This window comes from Gossypium arboreum, chromosome 5, assembly GCF_025698485.1.
Source record: "Gossypium arboreum isolate Shixiya-1 chromosome 5, ASM2569848v2, whole genome shotgun sequence".
In the NCBI taxonomy this organism is placed as follows: domain Eukaryota; kingdom Viridiplantae; phylum Streptophyta; class Magnoliopsida; order Malvales; family Malvaceae; genus Gossypium; species Gossypium arboreum.
The window spans coordinates 18,311,183-18,337,366 of record NC_069074.1 but is presented as its reverse complement, the minus strand read 5'-3'; the positions used below and the strand labels follow the sequence as shown (position 1 = coordinate 18,337,366).

General features: G+C 34.7%; 2 protein-coding genes and 1 long non-coding RNA gene across 5 annotated transcripts; 1 reads left to right on the top strand and 2 right to left on the bottom strand.

Moving 5' to 3' along the window:
* Positions 1 to 509: 509 nt before the first annotated feature.
* LOC128292802 (uncharacterized) lies at positions 510 to 1,960 on the bottom strand. The gene is made up of 3 exons (XR_008282728.1): positions 1,836 to 1,960; positions 1,285 to 1,371; positions 510 to 664 (listed from the first exon to the last, which is right to left on the bottom strand). It is a non-coding gene; the product is annotated as an uncharacterized LOC128292802 (long non-coding RNA).
* An 8,934-nt stretch (positions 1,961 to 10,894) lies between these two features.
* On the top strand, positions 10,895 to 15,790 carry LOC108452879 (THO complex subunit 5B). Its single transcript, XM_017750660.2, has 8 exons — positions 10,895 to 11,734; positions 11,842 to 12,132; positions 12,296 to 12,632; positions 12,996 to 13,333; positions 13,440 to 13,696; positions 14,033 to 14,630; positions 14,707 to 14,835; positions 15,113 to 15,790. The coding sequence occupies exons 1-8, from the start codon at positions 11,507 to 11,509 to the stop codon at positions 15,377 to 15,379; spliced, it is 2,445 nt and encodes an 814-aa protein (XP_017606149.1). The 5' UTR covers positions 10,895 to 11,506; the 3' UTR covers positions 15,380 to 15,790.
* Positions 15,791 to 16,035: 245 nt separating this feature from the next.
* LOC108452880 (ABSCISIC ACID-INSENSITIVE 5-like protein 5) lies at positions 16,036 to 19,203 on the bottom strand. 3 transcript variants are annotated; one of them, XM_017750661.2, is made up of 5 exons: positions 19,069 to 19,203; positions 17,440 to 18,522; positions 16,820 to 16,891; positions 16,694 to 16,723; positions 16,036 to 16,398 (listed from the first exon to the last, which is right to left on the bottom strand). In XM_017750661.2, exons 1-5 carry the CDS (start codon positions 19,165 to 19,167, stop codon positions 16,324 to 16,326), a joined length of 1,359 nt encoding a protein of 452 aa, XP_017606150.2. In that variant the 5' UTR covers positions 19,168 to 19,203; the 3' UTR covers positions 16,036 to 16,323. The 3 variants fall into 3 exon arrangements, with proteins under 3 accessions (XP_017606150.2, XP_052884347.1, XP_052884346.1); XM_053028387.1 differs by lacking the exon at positions 19,069 to 19,203 and adding an exon at positions 18,772 to 19,060; XM_053028386.1 differs by lacking the exon at positions 19,069 to 19,203 and adding an exon at positions 18,776 to 19,060.
* Between the last annotated feature and the right edge of the window lie 6,981 nt (positions 19,204 to 26,184).

The window sequence follows — 26,184 nt, the reverse complement described above, 5'->3', positions numbered from 1 at the left end:
TTAAAGTTTCCCCTGTTTCAAAACTCGACTGCACTAACCTCTTGTTACTACGAACCATGTTTCTTCCTGTACAAAATTCATATCACTAAGCCGTTTGTTTCTCTTAAAACTAGACTCAACAAGGATTATAACCATATAAATTATACCTTCTAATTAGTTTTGTACAATTTATGGTGAATTTCCAAAGTTGAAATAGGGGTTCCAGAAATTGCTCTGACCTTGTTTCACTAAAACTCAGATATATTATGAAATATAATACTTTTACCTATTTTTCTTATTCCATAAGAAAATAGACATAATAAGCTTTAATTTCATATATTATTAATCTTTAAACTATGTTTCTAAAATTTTTAGTGATTTTTCAAAGTTACGTCATTTCTGTTACTTGAATCTGTTTTTAGGTTACTTTCACATTTTTCATAATTTTCATGTGATAATCACCATTCAATCATACATATTAATAAACATGCATATCATCGGCCATTTTATTAGCTAATCACTAGCAAGTATTTACACATCATTCATTGTTCATATTATACCAAAAGTAGCTAAGTTTCTATTCATGCCATACACAAAACAAAACATCTAATTATACCGAGTTATTTCTTTGATAGTGTGATCGGCCTCCGACGTTTCCTTCGATCCCCGAGTGGCTAGATAAGTACTATAAGAAGAAGAAAATAAAGAGATTAAGCACTAGGCTTAGTAAGCTTACAAGCAAATAAATCACAACATTCAACATAATGGATAATTATGCATAATATCATCTAACATCATAAATTTCTTTACTTCTCAATTTCTATCTTCTTCTTTATTCCCTTACCTTCTTTCTTACGACCTTTCCTTTTCATAAGTATAATCTACTTTTCCTTTGCTGTTAATTCACTGTAATTTAACTCAGTATCCTGACCCGTTGAACCACTCGGAATACTAAGGATACTAGGGTCTTTCCTGTCTATCAATATCCTGCCAATGCCATGTCTTTGACATGGACTTACATGAATTATTCCTGTCTCCAATGCCATATATAATATGGACTTACATGGCTCAATCCTGTCTCCAAAGCCATATTTCTAATATGGACTTACATGGCTCATTTCGTTCATCTGTCAACCCTAATATCCTAACATTCCTAGGGTTCAACCGGCTTTCTAACACTTTTCCTCCATCACTTCACCTTAAATTCGACTTTAAATATTTTCATAACATAAATATATAAATGCTGAAAATTGGCAATAATAATGTAAAATAAAAGAATATTGCATTTATTTACTGTAAACTTACCTCGATACAAAATGTGACTAAACTTTACAATTTAGTCCTTTACTTTTTCTTTTCCCCGATCTACTCTCGAATTTCGCTCTTCTTGATCTATAATAGCAAATTTAGCTTATTTAATATCAACATTTATCAAAACAACCCTTTACTCAAACTTTGGAAAAATTACATTTTTGCCCCTAAACTTTCACATATTTGCACTTTTGCCCCAAGGCTCGTAAATTAAACTTCATCCTATTTTCTTATGTTTTATGACATGCTGATCATTTTTCCTTCTATGGCAACATCAAATTCACACACTAACATGTACTTATGACTATTAGGTATTTTTACCGATTAAGCCTTTTACTCGTTTTCACTTAAAACCAAGTAGCACAAGTTGTCTAACATAATTTAAAACCTTATATTCCATCATAAAACATCAAAATACACAAATTTCACCTATGGGTATTTTTCCAAATTTGATTCCTAACTTAAATTATTGCTAACATAAGCTTTATCGAGCTAAGGGACTTCAAAACGTAAATATCATTAAAAGCGGGCTTGGAATCACTTACTATGAAGCTTGAAAGTTGAAGAAACCCCAGCTATGGAGAGAGGTAAGGTTCTGCTGGTAACTTGAAGAAGATGATACAATTTTATCATCTTTTTTACCTTTTTATTAATGTTAATAACCAAATGACCAAAATGCCCCTCCTTACTAAACTTTCAAAAATTCCTTACATGTCCTAATTTTGTCCATGGACTTAAAATTGGTCAAATTACCATTTAAGATCTCCTAATTAATATTCCAAAATAATTTCATACTAAAAACTTCTAGAATGCAAGTTTTGCAAATTATTCGATTTAGTCCCTAACCTCAATTTAAGCACTTTATGCATAGAATTTTATCACGAAATTTTCGCACAATCATGTAATCATACCATGAACCTCAAAATAATAATAAAATATTTTTTATTTTATTTATTTATTTTTTTTACGCTGAATTTGTGGTTTTGCAACCCTTTGTTCGTTTAGGCCCTATTTCTAATGTTACATTTCTCCCCCTTTAGGGATTTTCGTCCGAAAATCTTACCGTGAAGAGATATGGGTACTGTTTTCGCATAGCCTCTTCGGGTTCCCATGTAGCCTCGTCTACCCCATGTCTATTCCATAGTACTTTCACAAGTACAATACTTTTGTTCCTTAATTGCTTTACCTCTCGAGCTAGAATCTTTACCGGTTCTTCACCGTAAGTCATGTCTGGCTGAATCTCAACCTCTGTTTGAGAAATCACATGTGACGGATCTGAACGATAACGACGTAGCATAGACACATGAAATACATTATGAATCTTCTAACTCAATCGGTAAAGCTAACCGATATGCTAATGGTCCGACTCTCTACCACTTCAAACGGTCCAATAAAACGTGGACTTAGTTTGCCTTTCTTGCCAAATCTGAGAACTTTCTTCCACGGGGATACTTTCAAAAAAACTTTGTCACCAACTTGATATTCGATCTCTTTTCTTTTTAAATCTGCATATGACTTCTGCCTATCTGAAGCTGCTTTTAAACAATTTCTGATAACTTTCACTTTTTCTTCCGTTTCTTTAACTAGATCAACCCCGTAAATCTGGCTTTCTTTAAGCTCTGTCCAATATAAAGGTGTGCGGCATTTACGTCCATACAAAGCTTCATAAGGTGCCATCTTCAAACTTGACTGATAACTATTATTGTAGGTAAACTCTACCAATGGTAAGTATTTTTCCCAACTACCTTGAAATTCTAATACACAACATCTAAGCATATCTTCAAGTACCTGAATAACTCTCTCTGACTGACCATCGGTCTGAGGGTGAAAAGCCGTACTAAAACTCAACTTCGTACCTAAAGCCTCTTGTAACTTCTTCCGAACCGTGAAGTAAATCTTGGATCTCATGCGAAATGATCGATAATGGCACTCCATGTAGTCTAACTATCTCGAAATGTATAACTCGGCCAACTTGTCAAGTGAATAATCCATACGGATTGGGATAAAATGAGCCGACTTAGTTAGCTTATCAATCACAACCCATATTGCATCTTTCTTTTTCAGTGTTAACGGCAATCCGTCACAAAATCCATAGTAACTCTGTCCCATTTCCATTCCTAACTAGCACAAAGTTGCAATAATCCCGAGGGTACCGATGTTCGGCCTTTACCGTTGACAAATCAAGCATCTAGAAACAAACTCGAAATATCTCTTTTCATTCCTACCCACCAATACAATTTCTTCAAATCATTATACATTTTTGTCTTGCTGGATGAATAGATAAAGAAGCGCTATGTGCTTCTGTAAAATCTTCCGAATAAGCTCATCATTCTTTGGTACACAAATTCGTCTCTAAACATCAAACAACCATCGAACCAATCCGAAATCGATTCTATGCCCGACTCACATTGAACTCTTTTAGCTTGTAACTCATTATCATCTTTCCGAGCTTCACAAATCTCTTCAAGAAATACCGGTTTAGCTCTAAATTCAGCTAAAATAGAACCATCATCGACATGGATAAATTGGTATTCAAAGCTCATAATGTAAATAAAAGTTTCGCTTAAAGCGTCGGCAATTACATTTGCCTTACGGGTGATAATCAATCACTAACTCATAATCTTTAAGCAATTCCAACCATCTTCTTTGCCTCAAATTCAAATCTTTTGAGTCATCAAGTATTTCAAGCTTTTATGATCGGTAAATATCCGCCCTTTCACCATACAAATAATATCTCCAAATCTTCAATGCAAATACAATAGCAACTAGCTCTAAATAATGTGTCGGATAATTTTTCTCATGTGGCTTCAATTGTCTAGAGGCATAAGCAATTACCTTTCCTTCTGCATGAGTACACAACCAAGCCCATTCAAGGATGCATCACTGTAAATCACAAATTCTTTACCCGGTTCAATTTGTACTAAGATAGGAGCTTCCGTCAACAATGCCTTTAACTTGTCAAAACTTTGTTGGCACTTCTCATCCATTCAAACTTAACATCCTTCCGTAGCAGGTCTAAATCAAGCGGGTAGCTATCATTGAAAATCCTCCACAAATCGTCTATAATATCCGGCAAGACCAAGAAAACTTCTAACCGATACATTTCTAGGAGGCTTCCAATCAACAATGGTTGAAATCTTACTCGTATCAACCTTAATACCTTCACCGAGACAATATGTCCAAGAAAACCAACTTCGTAACGAACTCACTTTTCTTTGAACTTGGCATACAACCGATTATCTCTCGAATTTGTAAAACTGTTCTCAAATGCTCTGCATGCTCAGTCTCATCATGAGAATAAATCAAAATATCATCAATGAACACAACTAAAAACTTATCTAAGTATGGTCTAAAAATTTGGTTCATTAAGTCCATAAAAATGGCAGGAGCATTAGTCAAGCCAAATGGCATCACAAGGAACTCATAATGACCATACCTAGTCCGGAAAGTAGTCTTCAGGACATCTGACTCTTTAACTCGCAACTGATAGTATCTGGATCTCAAATCTATCTTGGAAAACACAGTAGCTCCCTTCAATTGATCAAACAAATCATCAATTCTAGGCAATGGGTACTTGTTCTTTACTGTTACCTTGTTAAGTTGCCGATAATCTATGCACAATCTCATCGATCCGTCTTTTTTTTCACAAATAGCATCGGTGCACCCCATGGTGAACTCTTTGGGTCTTACAAAGCCTTTATCTCATTAATTCCTGCAATCGAGCTTTCAATTCTTTCAATTCCAATAGAGCCATTCTATAAGGAGCAATAGAAATAGGCGTGGTACCGGAATCAACTCAATACCAAACTCAACTTCTCTAACAGAGGCAAACACGGTAGTTCTTCCGAAACACATCGGAAACTCACATACCACAGCATCGATTCAATTTTCAATTCGGATCTTTAGTGTTCAACAAAAAGCAAGATAAGCTTCATACCCTTTTCTCAAGTATTTACGAGTAGACATAAGAAATTATAGGAAATGAACTATCGACTCTTCCGAATTAACCCAAGAATTTCACCATTTTCACACTTCAACTCAATGAATTTCTTTCCACAATTCACTATCACATCATGTGTAGTCAACCAATCCATACCAAGAATCACATCAAACTCATCAAATGGCAATAGCATGAGATCGGTAGGAAAACAAGAGCCTCTAATCATTAAAGGACAATTTCTACATACTTTATCTACTAATACATGCTTGCCTAATGGATTCGATACTTTAATCACAAATTCTGTAGATTCTATAGGCATACTTATACTAGGCATCAATTTCATACAAACATAAGAATGAGTTGAACCCGGATCAATCAGAGCAATGACATTAATATCATGTAGAGAAAATGTACCCGTAATCACATCGGGGGAGGATGCCTCTTCGCGTGCACGAATAGCATAAGTCCTTGCAGGGGCTCTAACATCTGGTCTCACAGTCGAATCTCTAGAGGTACCTTTGTTACTTGCTCCTACTCCTGGTTGCCTCAGTGATCTGCCTCTAGTAGGAGCATTTCCGGATCCTTAAATCTGCTACCTCTATTCTGACTAGATTGCCCTGCCGAAAAGCTAGATCTGGTAGAAAACTCTCTGGGCCTCTTGGATGTAGCCTGAAATGATCTGCTCATCTGTCTCTTCTTTGTATCTTGTGTCTCTGTCTCAACTTTGCCTTTTCTTTTTAATAGCTCCTCGCCTTACAGTGCTCTCTCAACTAAAATAACGAACTCTTTTATTTCTAGGACACCCACCGACATCGGATATCATCATTTAACCCATCCTCAAACCTTTTACAGGATAGCCTCTGTGGACACACATTCTTGAGCATATTTCTTGAGCCCGACAAATTCACGCTCATAATCGGTCACCGTCATATTGCCTTGTTTCAATTCCAGAATTCCTTTCTCTTCGGTCAATAAACCTCGATCGATGTACTTTTACGACATTCTTCCCGAAAGAAATCCCAAGTGACCCTCTCTTTGGTACAACCGATACAAGTGTCTTCCACTAATAGTAGGTGAGTCTCTAAGAAGTGATACTACACATTTCATACATTCCTCGGTGTACAAGATAATTCGTCAAAGACTCGATAGTATTTTCTAACCAAAATTTCGCTCTTCTGCATCATCATCTTTTGTTGCTCGGAACTCTTCGCCCTTGTTTCTGATTCTATCAACTGGTGGTTTTCTCTTACCACTGCACTGTGGATCGGGAAGCTTGAGCTACATGGGTAGCCTGTGAATCATGAGGGGTGGAGGTCTAACTGCGGATTCGCATTGAACGAACTCGGTAAACAAATCATTCAAAGCTCGGAAGAGAGCTTCTCGAGTCACTCCTCCCTGATCAACTATTACTGGCCTATTCTCAGATGGCGCTGCCCCTTCTGTGGAAGCAGGCGCATTACTTTCTACATCATCATCACCGGCTTGCCCGGGATCCATTACTATAAAACAAAATATTTAAAAGAAAATCGTCAGGAGTCGTCACACTATCAAAATACAAGTATGGCATGTATAGCTAGACTTTTTCTCACACTAACTGTTCCGAAAACCGACTAAACCTACTCTGATACCAATAAATGTAACACTCCTTACCCGAGACTGTTGTCAGAATCGAGCACGAGGCATTACTAAACTTAATCTATCACTTAAATAGTTTTAAATTGTTTATTTAAGCATTTTGAATGTGCTTGCCATTCTGCGTCAGAAGTCGCCTAAAAATTCATATCTTGAGTTCAAACTCAAATTAAGATCCGTAAATTTTTCCTAAAACTAGACTCATATATCTATCTACTAATTTTTTCATAGATTTTGACTTGGCCAATTAGTACAGTTTATTAGTTAAAGTTTCCCTATTTCAAAACTCGACTGCACTAACCTCTTGTTACTACGAACCATGTTTCCTCCTGTACAAAATTCATATCACTAAGCCGTTTGTTTCTCTTAAAACTAGACTCAACAAGGATTATAACCATATAAAGTATACCTTCTAATTAGTTTTGTACAATTTATGGTGAATTTCCAAAGTTGAAATAGGGGTTCCGAAATCGCTCGACCTGTTTCACTAAAACTCGATATATTATGAAATATAATACCTTTACCTATTTTTCTTATTCCACAAAATAGACATAATAAGCTTTAATTTCATATATTATTCATCTTTAAACTATGTTTCTACAATTTTAGTGATTTTTCAAAGTTACGTCATTTCATTACTTGAATGCATTTTTAGGTTACTTTCACATTTTCATAATTTTCATGTGATAATCACCATTCAATCATACATATTAATAAACATGCATATCATCGGCCATTTTATTAGCTAATCACTAGCAAGTATTTACACATCATTCATTGTTCATATTATACCAAAAGTAGCTAAGTTTCTATACATGCCATACACAAAACAAAACATCTAATTATACCGAAGTTATTTCTTTGATAGTGTGATCGGCCTCCGACGCGTTTCCTTCGATCCCGAGTGGCTAGATAAGTACTATAAGAAGAAGAAAATAAAGAGATTAAGCACTAGGCTTAGTAAGCTTACAAGCAAATAAATCACAACATTCAACATAATGGATAATTATGCATAATATCATCTAACATCATAAATTTCTTTACTTCTCAATTTCTATCTTCTTCTTTATTCCCTTACCTTCTTTCTTACCGACCTTTCCTTTTCATAAGTATAATCTACTTTTCCTTTGCTGTTAATTCACTATAATTTAACTCGTATCCTGACCCGTTGAACCACTCGGAATACTAAGGATACTAGGGTCGCTCTGTCTATCAATATCTCGCCAATGCCATGTCTTTGACATGGACTTACATGAATTATTCTGTCTCCAATGCCATATATAATATGGACTTACATGGCTCAATCCTGTCTCCAAAGCCATATTTCTAATATGGACTTACATGGCTCATTTCGTTCGTCATCATCAACCCTAATATCCTAACATTCCTAAGGTTCAACCGGCTTTTTAACACTTTTCCTCTATCACTTCACCTTAAATTCGACTTTAAATATTTTCATAACATAAATATATAAATGCTGAAATTGACAATAATAATGTAAAATAAAAGAATATTGCATTTATTTACTATAAACTTACCTCGATACAAAATGTGACTAAACTTTACAATTTAGTCCTTTACTTTTTCTTTTCCCCGATCTACTCTCGAATTTCGCTCTTCTTGATCTATAATAGCAAATTTAGCTTATTTAATATCAACATTTATCAAAACAACCCTTTACTCAAACTTTGGCAAAATTACATTTTTGCCCCTAAACTTTCACATATTTGCACCTTTGCCCCAAGGCTCGTAAATTAAACTTCATCCTATTTTCTTATGTTTTATGACATGCTGATCATTTTTCCCTTCTATGGCAACATCAAATTCACACACTAACATGTACTTATGACTATTAGGTATTTTTACCGATTAAGCCTTTTACTCGTTTTCACTTAAAACCAAGTAGCACAAGTTGTCTAACATAATTTAAAACCTCATATTCCATCATAAAACATCAAAATACACAAATTTTACCTATGGGTATTTTTCCAAATTTGATTCCTAACTTAAATTATTGCTAGCATAAGCTTTATCGAGCTAGGGACTTCAAAACGTAAAGATCATTAAAAGCAGAGCTTGGAATCACTTACTATGAAGCTTGAAAGTTGAAGAAACCCCAGCTATGGAGAGAGGTAAGGTTCTGCTGGTAACTTGAAGAAGATGATACAATTTTATCATCTTTTTACCTTTTATTAATGTTAATAACCAAATGACCAAAATGCCCTCCTTACTAAACTTTCAAAAATTCCTTACATGTCCTAATTTTGTCCATGAACTTAAAATTGGTCAAATTACCATTTAAGATCTCCTAATTAATATTCCAAAATAATTTCATACTAAAACTTCTAGAATGCAAGTTTTGCAAATTATTCGATTTAGTCCCTAACCTCAATTTAAGCACTTTATGCATAGAATTTTATCACGAAATTTTCGCACAATCATGTAATCATACCATGAACCTCAAAATAATAATAAAATATTTTTTATTTTATTTATTTATTTTTTTTACCCTGAATTTGTGGTTTCGCAACCACTGTTCCGTTTAGGCCCTATTTCGGAATGTTACAAGAGTAATTGTCGTTGCAGGGGATTTAGCCTGGACTAGTAATCCCGACAATACTCTATGAGTTTATATTACATGGGATTTAGCTCTGATGGTAATCCATTTTGTAAGGATGAGGTTCAGGAGTGTCTTTATCTGAAATGGAAATGTATGCACATGAATGTGAATTGACGGACCCGGGAATGTACACTAAAAGTGTACCTCTGAAAATCCATCGAAATTTCGATAAATTCAACGGGATAAATATGGAAAAATAACAAGGAAATGGAAATTGTGATATTAATGAGCTCATCAATCATAGTATATATTATTGGTACATAGAAATTATTGTACTAACTTGAATGTTGAGTTTGTGCATGTTAGGGTAATAATGCATTGGATGGATATAGGAATGTTTATTGTATTGTATTGAAAATATTAGGTAAGTATAATTCTTGTTACATGAGCTTACTAAGCACAAAGTACTTACCCTGTTTCCTTTTTCCCTGTTTTGTAGTGTTAAGAGCTCGGAGGTCGGATTTTGTCGGAGACACATCACATTATCAACCTCAGGATTTCGGTATATAAAGAAACTTTATTTTGGAAATCAATGGCATGTATAAGCTAATAAAGTAAATGTTAACGTGAAATGAATGTAAAGTTAGCCATTAGTATGGTTAACAAACCTGGTTTTGGGTATGTGATGACGTTATTTTATAAATATGCATGAATTTATCTTGAAAATGTGTTGAATTGGATTGGTTGACGTGGATTGTTTTGGGTTTAAAATTTCAGGGAAGGTTAGATATCTATAAAGGGGTTATATTGAGTTAAAAAAAAATAATTCGTAAACTCCGGTAATACTTCGTACCCTATTCCGGCAATGAATACGGTAGGAGTATTACATGAACAACTTTTTCCGCAGCTGATTGAGAATGACATATGTGGAACGACATATCTGACCATACTTGCTAAAAAATTACTCCCATTGTCACATGCTCTCAAATGTTATTGAATATTTATGTACTCTTAATTTATTTTCAATTTACTTGTGTAAAATTACTTTATATGTAACTTTATATCAATTGAAATATGTTACTTGACAAATTTATTCGGAGACATAATTATCACTAATTTATATACTAAGAATATGACATAATTGTTTACAATTATATTGATACGCTATTAATATGTATCAATTTCTACAAGATTAATATTTGCAAATAAGGAACTTAAGAAATTTGTTTATTTAAAATTTAAAATATTCATTAATTAATTTTCATAATGGATGTTTTAATTAATTGATAATATTGTTTTATTTTAATAATTTCACCAAATAAAAATTAAAAGTATTATAAAAAATAAATACCTAATAATAAAATGTATCATATCATTATTTGTTATTTTACATATATTAATTTTAACTTTCAACTATCAACTAAATTTTATTAAATACTTTTAGATAAGCAACAACTAATAGAATCAATTACTCAAATCAATTATGAATCAATTACCAAACAAGTTTCGCTTCGTGAAAAAACATTTTTCGGGCATTATCATTTGAGTTTTATCCCACATACTCCCATATTTTGGGTGGAGTTTCAGGCTTGATCGCCAGACCTTGTGCAAGTCCAGGATACATTCCAACTTAATAAAGGACGGCACAGCACTTGTCCCTAGGAAATGCTTGCAGTGGTTGAGGATATTAGGTTTTCATGTGATTTAGGCAGGGATATTTCCTTCTCCCGTGTTGCGGAAACAACAACAAAACCACTGATCAGGCTGCAAGAGACATTGAAGTATATGCATGCGCTGATCAGTGGATGGAATCTCCACCGGATCAACTTATTAAAAGCTTTGTTATGATTTCTACTTTGAAACATTTAAATGAAATTTCATTTTTATCTCTTTAGAATGTTGGGCTCGAAAGTTGGGCTACGAGCGCCCAGTTTTAACATACTCAAACCCTAAGGCAAAGAAAGGCCGAATCAACTAAGGGGATCGCCGTTTTAATCAAATAGAAGTTGGAGCTGATTGTTTGCTTGCGATTTGTTCTTGTAGCCAAAAACTGAAGCAGAGTGCTCCTGAGGGGAAGCAAGAAAATGGAGGACGGAGAGATAGAGGAGGGAATGGTGGTGGACGAGAGATCAGAGTCACCAGCTCCGCCGCGCAAGCCTCAGAAATCTCCTTACGATACGCTTAAAGAAACCAAAGCCTCGGTCGAAGCGGTCGTCGCCAAAATCCTCTCTGTCAAAAAGGAAAAAAAACCAAAATCCGAGCTCAGAGAACAGGTCACCCAAATGTTCCTTCACTTCGTCAATCTCCGCCAGGTTATCTTCGTCTCTTCCTCTCTATCCCTCGCATTTCTATTTATCCATTAGAGAAGGAAAAATAATTGAAATGTAAACCTCGTGTTTTGATTTTCTTTATTTTTCAGGCGAATCGTAGCATATTGTTGGAGGAAGACAAAGTGAAAGCGGAGACGGAACGCGCAAAGGCGCCGGTTGATTTCACGACGCTGCAGCTTCACAATTTAATGTACGAGAAGAGCCACTATTTGAAAGCTATAAAAACTTGCAAAGATTTCAAATCTAAGTATCCTGATATCGAGCTTGTACCCGAGGAGGAGTTTTTTCGCGATGCGCCTGAAGAAATCAAGGGTTCAAACTTGTCTGATGATAGCTCGCACAATTTGGTGCTTAAGAGACTTAATTATGAGTTATTCCAGGTATTTGCTAACTAAATCGAAGCTTAATTGATAAATATACTATTTTCTTTATCTATTTTTTTTGATGTTATGAAAACTGTGTTTAGTAAAGCATATAACGTGTTTAAAGGAATTAGGGTAAAACTGCTTTGCTAAGCCAATGTTTGGATATTATCTTTCTCAGAGGAAAGAGCTATGCAAACTTTTAGAAAAGTTGGAACAACAGAAGAAAAGTCTTCTGGAGACGATAGCCAATCGGAAGAAGTTTCTGTCGAGTCTGCCATCACACCTCAAGTCCCTTAAGAAAGCATCGTTGCCTGTTCAGAATCAATTGGGTGTTTTGCATACAAAGAAACTGAAGCAACATAATTCAGCCGAACTTCTTCCACCTCCACTCTATGTGATTTACTCACAGTTCATGGCCCAGAAGGAAGCATTTGGTGAAGATATTGATCTGGAGATCATAGGAAGTCTGAAGGATGCTCAGGCTTTTGCCCGTCAGCAAGCAAATAAAGACAATGGTGAGTAATGCTAATCTTCCTTCTGTTTGTATGCATAGTGACCATAGTTGATAGCTCTTCAGATGTTACTTCAAAGTTATTTCTGTACTCCCAGGTAATGGACAATTAGGTTATTACAAATGGGCGTGATCATTCAAGTTGAAAAATAAGCGTTGTTAACGAAATTAACTTTGTTAGGTTAGGTTAAACTCCTAGGAGGGTGAGTGTAACTAATCCTGTCTATTTCTGCAAAGAATTTTATTTATGATGTTTCCGATACTTATTTTACTTAAGTTTATCTTCTTAACTCTGCCTCTAACATGTTCTGGGCTAGCAAATGACTTCAATTTTTTTTAGTCTAGTACTGATATTGTTAATTACCAGGCGTATCTAATAGTATAGAGAGCACAAGGATGGAGGATGATATACCAGATGAGGAAGATGATGGACAGAGGAGGAGAAAACGACCAAAGAGGGTTCCCAGCAAGGAGGCTATTGATCAGGCGGGAGTCTATCAAGTTCATCCTCTGAAAATTATCCTACACATATATGATGATGAGGCATCTGATCCTGGATCCACAAAACTTATTACTTTGAAGTTTGAGTACCTGTTAAAGTTGAATGTTGTGTGCGTTGGGACTGAAGGATCATCTGAAGGACCTGAGTATAATATCCTCTGTAATTTATTTCCTGATGACACCGGACTGGATCTGCCTCACCAGGTTTGTGTCTGATGGCCATTATGTGCCCTGCTTTCACTGTTACCTTCATTAACATTTTTAAGCTTTCCTTTTCATGTAATACTGACTGTTCTGAATGATATTGCAGTCAGCCAAGCTCTTCATTGGTGATGGGGCTACATTTGATGAAAAGAGAACTTCACGTCCATACAAGTGGGCCCAGCATTTGGCAGGAATTGATTTCTTACCTGAGGTTTCACCATTGCTTAATAGCCAGGAAGCTTCAAACAATGAAACCAAAAGCGAAGCTGTTATCTCTGGTCTTGCATTGTATCGTCAGCAGAACAGAGTGCAGACAGTTGTGCAAAGAATCCGCTCACGGATAAAAGCTGAGCTGGCTCTTGCGTGAGTCACTGTCCTGTATGTTTGGAGTTTGGATCTTGAAGAAAACAATAAGAAAGCAAATAGGAGTGAATTCCACAATGTGGTCAAATCTGAATATTTTGGTTATAAAATATAATTTCCTGTGCTAGGTTCTTTGTTGGCATCTTTATGATATAAAGTCCCAAATTTGTGGTTTTAGTACAAATTTCTTTCTCTCTGCCTTAAATGGAACTTGTTTGTTTGATGCATCTTGCGCGTTGGAATTTGTTTTATTTTATGTTGGAATTCTCTTAGTTTGTTTTGTCTTCAGTATGGTAGTTTTTGTTGAAAATTTGGAATTCTTTCATTGAATTACAGGGAACAGCTTGATTCACTTTCGAAGCTTAAATGGCCTGCTCTGAATTGTAAAAGTGTTCCGTGGGCCTTGCATACTCCCTTGTGCAGTTTGCATAGTTGGTCATCTGTAGGATCCAAAGTCAACGAGGCTTCGTCTCAAGTTGTTATTGACTCAGAACCAGTTCAAGAGCCCATGGATGTTGATATGGATGGAAGATCTGGTATCTTGAAGGAAGAGCTGGAGGGTTTTAGGGAAGATGGGGAGCTTCCATCTTTGCTTTCAGTTCCATCCTTCACAAATGATGCTAAACTGACTCCACTAAAGGGATCTAGTCTTAACCATTCCAAGCAGTTGGCCTTGATTTCGAAGAGCATTTTGTCCCCAGGCTGTAGGGGAAAATTACCTAGTTTCAAAAAACATGACGATGACTCTGTCTTCATGCTAGAGACTGATAGTGAAGTGGATGAGCCCCTAGAGACAGAGACTGAAAACTCTTCTTCTACTCAGTGCTGTGAAATAGCTGAAAAATCATGGGTTGACTGTGGTATCAAGGAATTTGTTCTTCTTTTAACGAAGAAAATGGACACAACTGGACACAATATGAAACTCGAAGCCAAGGTGTCAATAATTACTTCGTTTTGTTTTATCATGGTCATTAAAGATGGAAATCTGACATCAAATTAAACTGTTGCAGATTAAGATCAGCATGGAGTACCCTCTCAGGCCTCCTTTGTTTACTGTGAATCTTTACTCTCCTGGAGAAAGTTCTTCCGAGAATGACTATTCCAGGTGGCAGAATGAAGTTCGTGCTATGGAAGCTGAGGTAAGCAACTAGAATTTCTGAAGTAGCTATTTCTCATGATAATGCATTGTGATTCATTAGAGTATTTTCTCCAGGAGTAGACATGGAATGATATTACATGTAGCATAATTACAAGCTCATGCTTCTTATGGTGAATCATGAAGTTCGGAAATGATAAAAAGTTTTACCAATTTCTTTTTCTCCTAACAACTTTAAACTGCATTGCCTGAGAGCCTACTGCAACTATCTTCCCTAAGCATGTGCAACAAATTCTCATTCTCTGGTTGCGTCGTTGTAGGTAAATCTTCATATGTTAAAGATGGTACCCCCAGATGATGAAAACTATACATTATCACATCAAGTCTACTGTATTGCTATGTTGTTTGACTATTACATGGATGAGGCAACTCCATCTTCCGAGAAGAGGAAGAGTAGTTCCGTGATTGATGTTGGATTGTGTAAACCTGTTAGTGGTAGGCTTCTCGCCAGATCATTCAGGGGAAGGGATCGTCGGAAAATGATATCCTGGAAGGACATGGAATGCACTACTGGCTATCCTTTTTAGAATTAACGTATATCATAATTTGGATGTAATGATGCTATCTTGCTGTACGGCCACAGAGAAAGTGACTTGGATATGGATCTTTAACCCAAAAAGGGGACCAGGTTGAACCTTTTGTGCAACTAAAACGGTGAATCTACTAGTGAAGATAAGGCTGCTATGGCAACGTGGATCTGATTCCCCTGACTTTGCTAAACTAAAAAAGAAGGGGCTCAGCCTTTGATTAGCAAGCTGTATTAATGTCAGATGTGGCCTTGGGGGCTGAGGTCACCGTGATCATCGTCAATTTGTTTTTTCATAATCTTGAACCGTAAGGTATGTCTGGTGCTCTTATTTATCAATTTGCTATTATGTTTTAATTGGTTTTTGAATTTAGGGCATATGGATAAAATTACGAACAGGCATGTTTTCTAAGCTGTATGCTGAATTACACCCCTCCCCCAATAGTATTGCATGTATTTCTCTTCGTTGAGCCATCAACGGCCCAAAGAACAGAGATTGGGTAATTTCATTGGTTACTTCTGCCAAGGGCCGATGGTTTAGTAAAAGAGAATAAAAGCCTAAGCATAGCACGATCCAACAGGCCAAGATGAAAAAATTCATATCATTATCCTCTGATGAACATGTACTGGGCATCGCATTAACTAAATGGGCCATGCTTTTTCATGAAATAAACTCAAATTAGTTCCAATTGATGTTGGGGATATTCGGAAATTTACAAAGGTGGTTAACTAAATGAACCATCATCCTTGTAGGAGCAGGAAAATTTTTTTTGCAAATATTGGAAGATCCTTATTCTACTCTACAGGCTACAACACTAATTCATCACTCCAAACCTAAAGATGGAACAACCATCCTTTCCACTTAAATATGTACAACCACCTGCCACGCATAATTTTAAGTTTTAACCAACGAATCACAGGCTGCTTCGTAAACATGATTTACTTTCACCAAGGACCGGTCTGGGTTCTTCGTAGGCATCGCTTCTTAGCTCCTTGTTGCATATCCACCATCTCAATGGCCTATAGCAGTCGAAGAATTTAAGCATGATTTTAGAATATAGAACATTCAAAGGTTGCCAAGTTCAAAGCACATTTTCTAGTGAGGTCGGTCATAATATTTAATACGGCAAAAGAAAAGTTTACAGCTCACGTGGATTGTGCAATTAAGAATGCTTTCAAAAGTAAACCAAGTAGTGCAGTAGAGTACATAGTGTAAGATTATGCAAATAACGATGCTTCATGGTGTTTGAGGAGGGTATAACTTAAGTTGTTAGTATATAAATAAAAACAGAGGTGCCAAAGACAACTTCATCACCTGATTATTCTGCATTTCCATGATTTCTGCCTGCAAACAACCAAAGTACAGACGATAAGAGAATGAATTAAGTACTATTGTGTGCAAATGATAAGGGGTGCATTGAAAGAAAGAAAAGTAAAATACATGTTTCTTCCGCAATTCTTCATTCTCCTCTTTTAGCTTTGCAACTTCTGCTTCCAATTCCATTGTATAAGCCTAGAAGAGAACCCCCCAAAAAAAAACCAAAAAAAAAAAAAAAAAAAATTTAAGAAACTTCAATGCATGTTTGAGACAACAGTAATTTCACTGGTTAAAAGCCACCATGGGATACAACCGTTTTGCTTGATAATAGTTATACCAAAATCAATAAGGTCAAGAATGTCAACCTCAATTAAAGGGTTTTTTTAGGTTCGTATACGATGCACAGCTTCAAACTTCCCATGTTGTTAAACAAATGCTCTATTTAGCTAGTAAAACTTCCCATGTCATGTCAGATGGCTATCAAAATTACCATACTGCAGCATAAATATTCCATGAAGTTTCGGTACGAACCAAGTCACAGATAATAAGAGCAGAAGGTCAATGACTGATAAAACTCATTAAGCCACACAACAAGAGGAAACTGGGTGGGATGGTAATTCTGATTTCTCAACTTTGGAAATTTAATGTGGGTTACGTTTTAATCGACTCGAAAAGCATAAAATTTCAAACAGAAGTTCATTGAGTAGCTAAACGAATTTGAGTAACCTAGAGAATAGATTCACCTGCTTGCGAGCTCGTGATCTTGCAGCTGATTCTCTGTTCTTTATCATTCTCCTTTGCCTCCTCTCAGCAACCTTTTCCACTGCACTGTATTTCCTACCCCTCATGCTTCCATTAAACACATAAGGAACTGGGGAAACTGATGAAGTATCTCCACTGCTCTTCCCAATCCCATCTGACGAAAGCTGGTTAGCAGGTGATCCGGTTCCTAAACCAACCATCCCCATGCCTCCACCTTGCAGTGCACCTGCCTGAATCAGACCATTACTTATTCCCTGATCCCCAATCCCATGCATTCCACTCCGAATTCCAGGACTCCCCAACTGACCGCCACTTTGTAAAGGTATCTGAGCTCCATACCCCACCCCTGTTTGCTTAGGAAAGATTGGTTGTTGGTGTTGGTGCTGCTGAGCCAACTGGTGCTGGTTTGATCTAACTCCATTAACGTTAGGATGCAAATTGGAAGCCTGAATACCAATTTGGTTACCACCATCAGGAATCCTAGTTCCCATCAAATTTGGACCTTTACCACCTTGTTGAAACCCAATTTCAAAACCAGTATTATTCCCACCAAAGAACCCCCCATTATTAACCTTCCCAGCCAATTGGGTATCCTCTCTTACCACACCAGCCCTCACCAAAAACTCCTCTAAAGTCATCTCTCCTAAAGTTTGCTGCCTTTGTGGCATATTATTAGTGCCTCCTCCACCTCCAATACCGTCTTTCCCCAATGAATACTCCTTTGAAATATCTTTCCAGACTTCATCAACTGTTTTCTGGCTAAGTGTTCTTGGCAGAGTCAAAGAGCCTTGCCTTTGTAACCCTCCATTTCCCTCTAGGACACCACCGGAAGACGCCATTGTTTGAATTTCTTCAGCACTCCAAATGTTCCTCAACAATTCATCCATGTTCATTGACCCAAAATCTTTGCCTATTCCACCCATAGTGCTTTGAAACTCATCAAAGGTTAGAGAATAGATTGACGGCTGTCTAGTTAACAGGTTATTGCCCGGCGGTTTGTTCCCGCCGCCATCACCTGACGGCGGTGGGTTACTTCCAAAGTTCATGTTAGTCCCCATTAAAATCTGTATAAAACAGTGTCAAAGAAATGATCCTAAAAACTATGCTATATAAAAGTCCTTAACTACTACTTCAATGAAAATAAAACAGATAAAATAAATCCCATGCAGTTTGAAAGATTTACATATTTCTATATTTGGGAAGTACACGTTAAAAAAAAAGAGGAAAAACCCAAAAATCAAGATCTATACAGGAATTCTTTAACTAAGAAAAACAATAAAAAAAAACATAAACACAAAAGGGGAAGTAAAGACCAACTCTTTCTTTTTTTGTTCTGCAAGTGCTAGTAACACCTAACATTCCAATGTGCTCAAGAAATTTAACAAGCCAAATACTTGAAAGATCAGAACACACAATCACGCCCCCCAAAAATTAAAAAAATCAGATACTACATATGAGTCGATTAATTATTCAAAAGAAAACCCAGTTTTCTAAATGAAATAAAAAAGTGGAACACGGCAAAGAGAAGAATGGGCTATAGCTAGCTAGAGAGACAAAGAAACACAGGGCTAAAGTTAGAGAGAGAAATTTAAAAAGGTAGTATATTTCACCTTGTTTTTTAGGTTTAATATAATTTGTGCTTCTGGTTGCTTCTTTGGACGGCGTTTGGGGCGCCGTGGAAGCGCCAAGTGTTGATTTGTCTTTTTCATTTTCCCTTTTAAGACATTAAATATATAGGTTTTTTAAATAATTTTTGTGGGGAAGCTAGATTTGGGAGACGTGGACCAATAGAGTAGGGGTAGGAGGATTGTGATGTAAGCTCTGACCAATCATAAGTCGAAAAGTGGGACGATCTGGGCTGTCCACGTTGCGTGCAGTGATTGAACTCTTTTGGGTTGGGTTGGTTTGGTTTGGTTTTGGATTGTAGTGGTATTGTTGGTTGGATAGCGCCGACAAGAGATAAATAGCTAAAGAAGAGTAATGGGCAGGCGTTGAATTGGATTCCGGGGGTATTTTCGTCTAAACACAATGTTTGCGTGATGTTTATCCCCCTCTTTTTTTTTTTTTTTTCATAGCCCCGATAAAGCCAATAATTTTTATTTGTTCCTTTATTACATGAGATTCGGGCTGGCTTCTTCATACACGTGATAAAGCGTTGAATTTTATGAATTAAAAATCATTAATTAAATTAAATTTTGGTTATAAAGCATTGATTTTGGTTTTTGGATAACATATTGTTTATTGTTTAATATATTAAAAATATTACGTATTTATAATTTCTTCATACTTTTTTTTTACAAAATAGAAAAAAAAGGAAGTGTGATGTCAAATATTATTAGCTCTTAGCTTGGACGAGATTCATATTTCTACATATAATTGAGTATGAAGTAAGCCACCAAAAAGACGAAACATATAAAACTAAGCTACCCAAAGACAGGTTATTTACCTATGAAATAGCACCTTGTCTTCTGAGTTCGTGTGTGGCCAATGGAAGATCCCATTTTTGTATTTGATTAGTTCAAATCAAAGGCAAAAGCATGATGATTGATGAGATAAGATGTGGCAACAATTTACCTATAACAGAAACTACAAACAAGAATTCACCTAATTTTTAGTCAAGAAATAAATACCTTTCTAATTCAGCTATCTCTGTAACATGACTAAGGATGTTTGATTGTAGAGTGATACCATGTTAGCAAAAGACAAAAAACTCTTTATTATATATATACCTAAATTGAAGGCAAAGAAAGAGAAGAGAAAAGCAGAATTTTATAACATAAGATATGGTTTTGTATTGGTAATGAATACTTGGATGTCTTGTTCCATACTTTAAAGTGAACTACCCAATTCATTAAAATATTGTTTCATTGTCGGAATTAGAAACGACCAACCCTTTCTCTACTTTTCACCTATAAGTGGAAAGTTTCATGAATATGAGAGGTGCATATGTTAATTGGCAATGATTAGCGATTAGCTGAGGTGAAAGCTTGCTATGCCAACACCTAATGGTAAAACAATCAGGAAGAGCTAAAATGATGATAGTGAAGAAGTAAATGGGACAGATATGCAATTCACTATCTCTGCCAGTTTATTAAGTGCAAAGGCTGACTGACATATCCTCCGTTTTAAAGAAAGACATGGTGCAGTCAAAGCAGCATGAGTGTGTGCACATGGCCGCGTTTATGTGTTGAGAGGGACAGAGCAGTAGCAGAGCAAATGGTGAAATCCAGTGATGTATCATGAATTAAGGGTGTGTCAAAGCCATTTAGCAGAGATGGTTTAATATTTTAGGAATATACTTTCCAGAAACTACATCCGGCACTTAATTATACTACCTGCGTTTTTTTTGTTGGGGGGGTTCATTTGCTACTGGGCTTTATAATTTTATACCACAAAAGAACTTAACAAATACATATATATATGGGGAATTTACTCAATATCGAATGGGTTGTCCCACCTGCTACATAGAGGTGATGAAAGCAATCCGTATTGCAAACTTCCACATGTCTAAACATAAGAAAACTAATCCCACACAAAATCAATCCCAAGAGAATTCCGAAACACACGTATCAAAAGTCATGGAGGATCCTCCATACATTTAACAGTATAAAATGTCATGATAACAGACTAGAAATTCCCATAATAGATCTCTATCTAAAACTAAGCATAAATTCATCAACTTTTCTACAGTCTAACCTGCTGTTGGTCAAACACAAAGGTTTTTTTAAAAAAAACTAAAATACATTAAGGGAGATCGTGCTGGAGTATCGGCAGCTTTCCCTAAAAACATACTCAAGGGTCTTAGAAGTCATAACAGTCAGGACGAGATATAATTAAAAGTATTCTCTTTATTAGACATAGAAATGTATGATAGTAGTTGCATCTACTTTTATGTATAAGTTGCTAATGTTCAAGTCTCTAGTCATCAAGAGACCATCCCTGAAGGCCCACGACTCTGGTTGCTCCATTGTCCTAGGTGGGAGCCATCTTTATGAAGTTTGTACCATCCTCTTAAGGGGGTCTTCCAAGCCACCGGGACAAAGGATGGTAGAGGTGTTATGGTGAGAGGGCAAAGAACTCTCCAGGTCCTTCAACAGCTCGAGTATCGCATTAATTGTGGATTGCCCCCAAAAGCCAAAGCATTTCATCGGAGCCAAATTTCCCACGTCATACAAGAAACGATCATAGTCCAAGGAATTTTTGGACTATGGAACCAAGCATTGGAGGTTAAATCCCTGTTTTTCCAACTGCCCAATCTAGTTGGTAAATTAGGGGAGTTAGCAAACACTGCTGCTGACCACCATTATTTAGAGATTTGACATTCCCAAAATAAGTGTTCTGTAGTTTCCTGATGAATTGAGGAAAGGGAGAGGGGGCACTAATCTGAAACTTCCATCCCTCTACCTTTAAAATAAAATTTTATCAGTCAAATTTCATTATCCAATACAGTATATGGTTGTCACATGAAAAACGCATATGAAAAATATGAAGTGTTTTGGCAACGGTAAATCTCAGCCGACAACATAGATGGTGAGACCGTGAGAGAACGATTCTTGGTACAGGTTGCCCGCCTTTTGTTTTTGCTTATTTTGCTTTTCTTCTTGTTTTGTTTATTTACTTGGGCCAAATACTGGACCTTGGGTTGATAAATAATAGGAAGTGATTCACATAAAAATAATTTTTCTTCATTTGTAATTAGGGTATGTACTTATTCATAGTAAAAAAGAGAACAAAAAAACACAGTTATTACTTGTTATCTTATGGACATTGAAACCACCAAAAATAATTCCTACAAAAAAAATAACTCTAAATAGTAGTAAAAAGTGGTAGTCGGGTCGAGCCCACGACTCCAAACGAACCTACTGAAAAATAAACAAATAAATTAGGGGAATTTTAAAATGTTTAGAAACTAAATAATTGAAACCACATAAATAAATAATTAAATAAATTAGAAATTAAATTGAAAATAAAATTTGAATTTTGTAATCAAAGATAATAAGCCTTAGCCCTAGACTCGGTGGATTCCGAATTTTTGTATCGATCTTTGAAAATTAATTTTCTCCTCCAAACAATAAGTTGGTAATAGCAATTAAGAACGTCCTAACCATCAATTCTTTCTCTCATAGTTGGTTTCGGTACAACCTGCAAACCAACCCTTACCAATTATCTAACCGAGATATACGTGTTCCCGATTCAAGATTCTGGCAGCCTTGCGCTCTGAAGAACCCAACTCGAATTAACGACCTCAACTGTGTGTCGTTTAAACCCAATCACTTCTTCCTTGATTTGTTGTTGGAGATCTGAATACAGCACGACCGACTCATTTCTCCAACTGTCAGCAAACACGACTCCAACCCAACGTGCACATTTTGACTTGAAATCAAGTTAACTTTAAGGGATAAGTTGTCAATCCCAATACTTAGGAAAAATATAAATACTGATTGGAAGGATTTTTAGTGTGGATACGTATCTCACAATTTTCGACTGGAAAGAACACCGGCCTAAAGCTAAGATGGAATTTAGTGAAACATGGATTTAATCATATTTTGGTTGGCTATGATTGGATTTGTATGAAAGATTGTGGAAATGGGAAAAGAAAAGGACTTGGAAGACATTTAGACAAAATTTGAAAGAACAAAGAATTGGAAATGAAGTAACAGAATGTTACGCACCAAATTTGAGAAAAGAAAATAATTCTATTCAATTCCAAATTGCAATCAAAATGTAAAATTAAAGGTGTCTTTCCTAAGTATATTAAAGCCCTATTTATATACATGGTATGTACTAATTTTGGCTTTAACCACTTCAACATATAATTAAAATTAAATAAAAAAATAAAATAAATTTTTTTCTATTTTTGGCTTTTACAAAGTCAAAAGAATCTGATGAGTCATTGACTTTTTACCACATTTTTTATTCAGCCTCATTTTATTGATTATGCTTCAATTTAGTCATTTTCTGTTCGTTTTTTACTATTAGTGTCCCAATTGCATCCCTAACAAGATTAAAACATAAAAACACTAATTCAGCAGGGATAAATTTAAAAATTAACTGAATTAAACACAAAAAATCATGCAAATTAACATGTTATCATTCTCTCATTCTCTAGTATCTAAGCTTCAAAGTAAATCCCTCTTTTTTAATTTCTCAATTTGTAAATTTTACTATGTATATTCTTTTTGTTTTCTCTTTTAAACAAGTTATACACATATAGTGTCATTAAGTAAATATTTATATATTTTTGTGTGGTAAATATTTTTAAAATATATTTTTATTGAAATCAAAATTTAGTATTAATACAATTTTAATTCATATGTGCAATATATAAATATACTTTAATTTATGCTACAATGTTATGAATTCTTTTTTTTCAAACTGTACATCTTCACAATTTTAAGTTAATATGCATTTTTTTTAATGTATTTATGTAATAGACTCAATCAAAACATGAGAACATAATGGTTAAATAATATTATTAGTCCCTGTAATTTGTAGAGATTATGAATTTAGTCTCTCTACTTTAATTTGATCAATTTTAGCCTTTGTACTTTTGAATTTTTAAAATTTTAATCCTACCCCAATCAATAGCAATTAAGTTCGTTTGGTTCGTGTAATTACTAGTCTTATATTATACATATAGTTGTAGATTTACTCCATATTCTCCAATTGGATTATTTTAAATCTCGATACTTTTTGAATTTTAAATTTCAGTCTTAATGCAAAAATAATCGTTAATAGGTTAATGAGATTTTTAATGACTAATAGTGGAAATAACAAGTTGACATAACATTATACATATGATAATATGTTTTCACATTAGATTTGGGAAATAACAAAACTTAATGAATTTAATAATTATCGTTTAACGAGGATTGAAATTTTGAAATTGAAAAGTACATAAACTAAATCCAAAACTTTAAGTAAAATATAGAGACTAATAACATAATTTAATAAAAAACATACATGGTGGATTAATTCAATATTGGTTAATAAAATATTATTGAAAAATATTATTATTAAATATCTAATTTAAATATTTGTTAAGAATAAAGATTACTGAAAATATTAAAATACATGAATATTATCTTTTATTTAACAAATGTAACTTTATAAACTAACATTACATTCTTAAGAAAGTGTTGAATATATCGATGTGTTAATGTAACTTCTCCAAAATTTTAGTTAAAATTTCCAAATATTCTCATCAATTACATTTTATTTAAATCATAATTTGGGAAAATACCAAGCACCCACTTAAATCGGAGGATAACACATTTAGACACACTCATTCTCCTTATTTGTTAAACAATTTTGAGCATTACTTCATTATAAATATATTTCTTTGAAATTTATTATTTCCGCATTTTTGTTACTTAACAATAGGTTTCCAATTTAGTTAAGAAATAACTAAAAAAATTATATTTAAAATCCAAGGTATTATGATTGAATTGGATCTGCCACAATTTAATTTTATATATTATTTAAAATTATTATTAGTAAAAAATGGAAATAATAAAATTTTAAAAGTTTTGAGGAAGTAGTTTTCAATTTTATATTTTTGTTTATGGAAAAATGGTTGAATTTGATAAAAAATTAATTAAAAATTAAAACTAGGAAAATAACGGCGATGATACTTTAATTATTGTATATATACCAATGTAGTCAGTTCTACGCTGATTTTAGTTGCATTGACCAGTGTGCACTATTCCACCTAATTCTACATTGGTGAAAATTTTAACTTGATTGTATTGACTCACCCTACTGAATTCTAGTCTCATTGCATGAATAGTTAAAAAAAATATTAATTTTAACAATTTTTAGTAATAAATAATAAAATTTTAACCTTTAAAATTTAGTAATTTTAAACTAAAAATTTAAATTTTAAAATAAAAAATTAATAAATACTAAAAAGTAAATAATTTATATAATGAACAAACGAAATAGAAAAAAAAAGGTTTAATTCCTAAAAGCTTCGTAAACATGTTATCTTATATGTTTTGTACAGGATGATTTTGTTGTTTATAATCTTAGTGTTTAATGTATGAAACGATTTTTTCCTTATTTATTTTGGATTTGTTGAATGATGAATTTTTATTTATAGGTATTTTATATAATTGATAAATCATTTGAGGGAAGTAAGTAAAGTATTACCGTTGACCCCAAGAGTTCCATATGTTAATCGGCAATTATATGGGATGATGAAAGCAGTATCAACTTGGATTTGATTAAGAATGTTTGCTTTGTAATTTTTAGTCAAAGGATTCAAAATGATACTAGTCCTGGCGTAATGCAGAAATGTCAAAGGAAGAGAAAACTGTGTGGTTTACTTGTATCATATCAACGTCAATTTCAAGTCATTTTCGTAATAGTAATATAATATCCACAACCCAGAGTTCCTTTTTCTTTCTCCTTCAGAAAGAAAAGGTGTGCGAAGACTTGAACAGTATGTCTCGAATCTCATATTTCCTCCTGCTTTTGCTATTAATAATGAGAACAATCGCTGAATCAAATGGCAAAGATGAGGGGGAATGCGCAATGAAACATGACGGAAGCAGGGAATAGCAATGGAAATGGCCGTCCAGGATTTTCATCATTTAACTTGCTTAATCCACCTGGTTTTGCGCTTCAAAGATTCACAAGGAAGCTCAGCTCGAGCAGCTTCTTCTGGTAAATCTTTTTAATATCCTAAACTGCATTGCTTCCTCTTTAGCACATAAAATTACGTC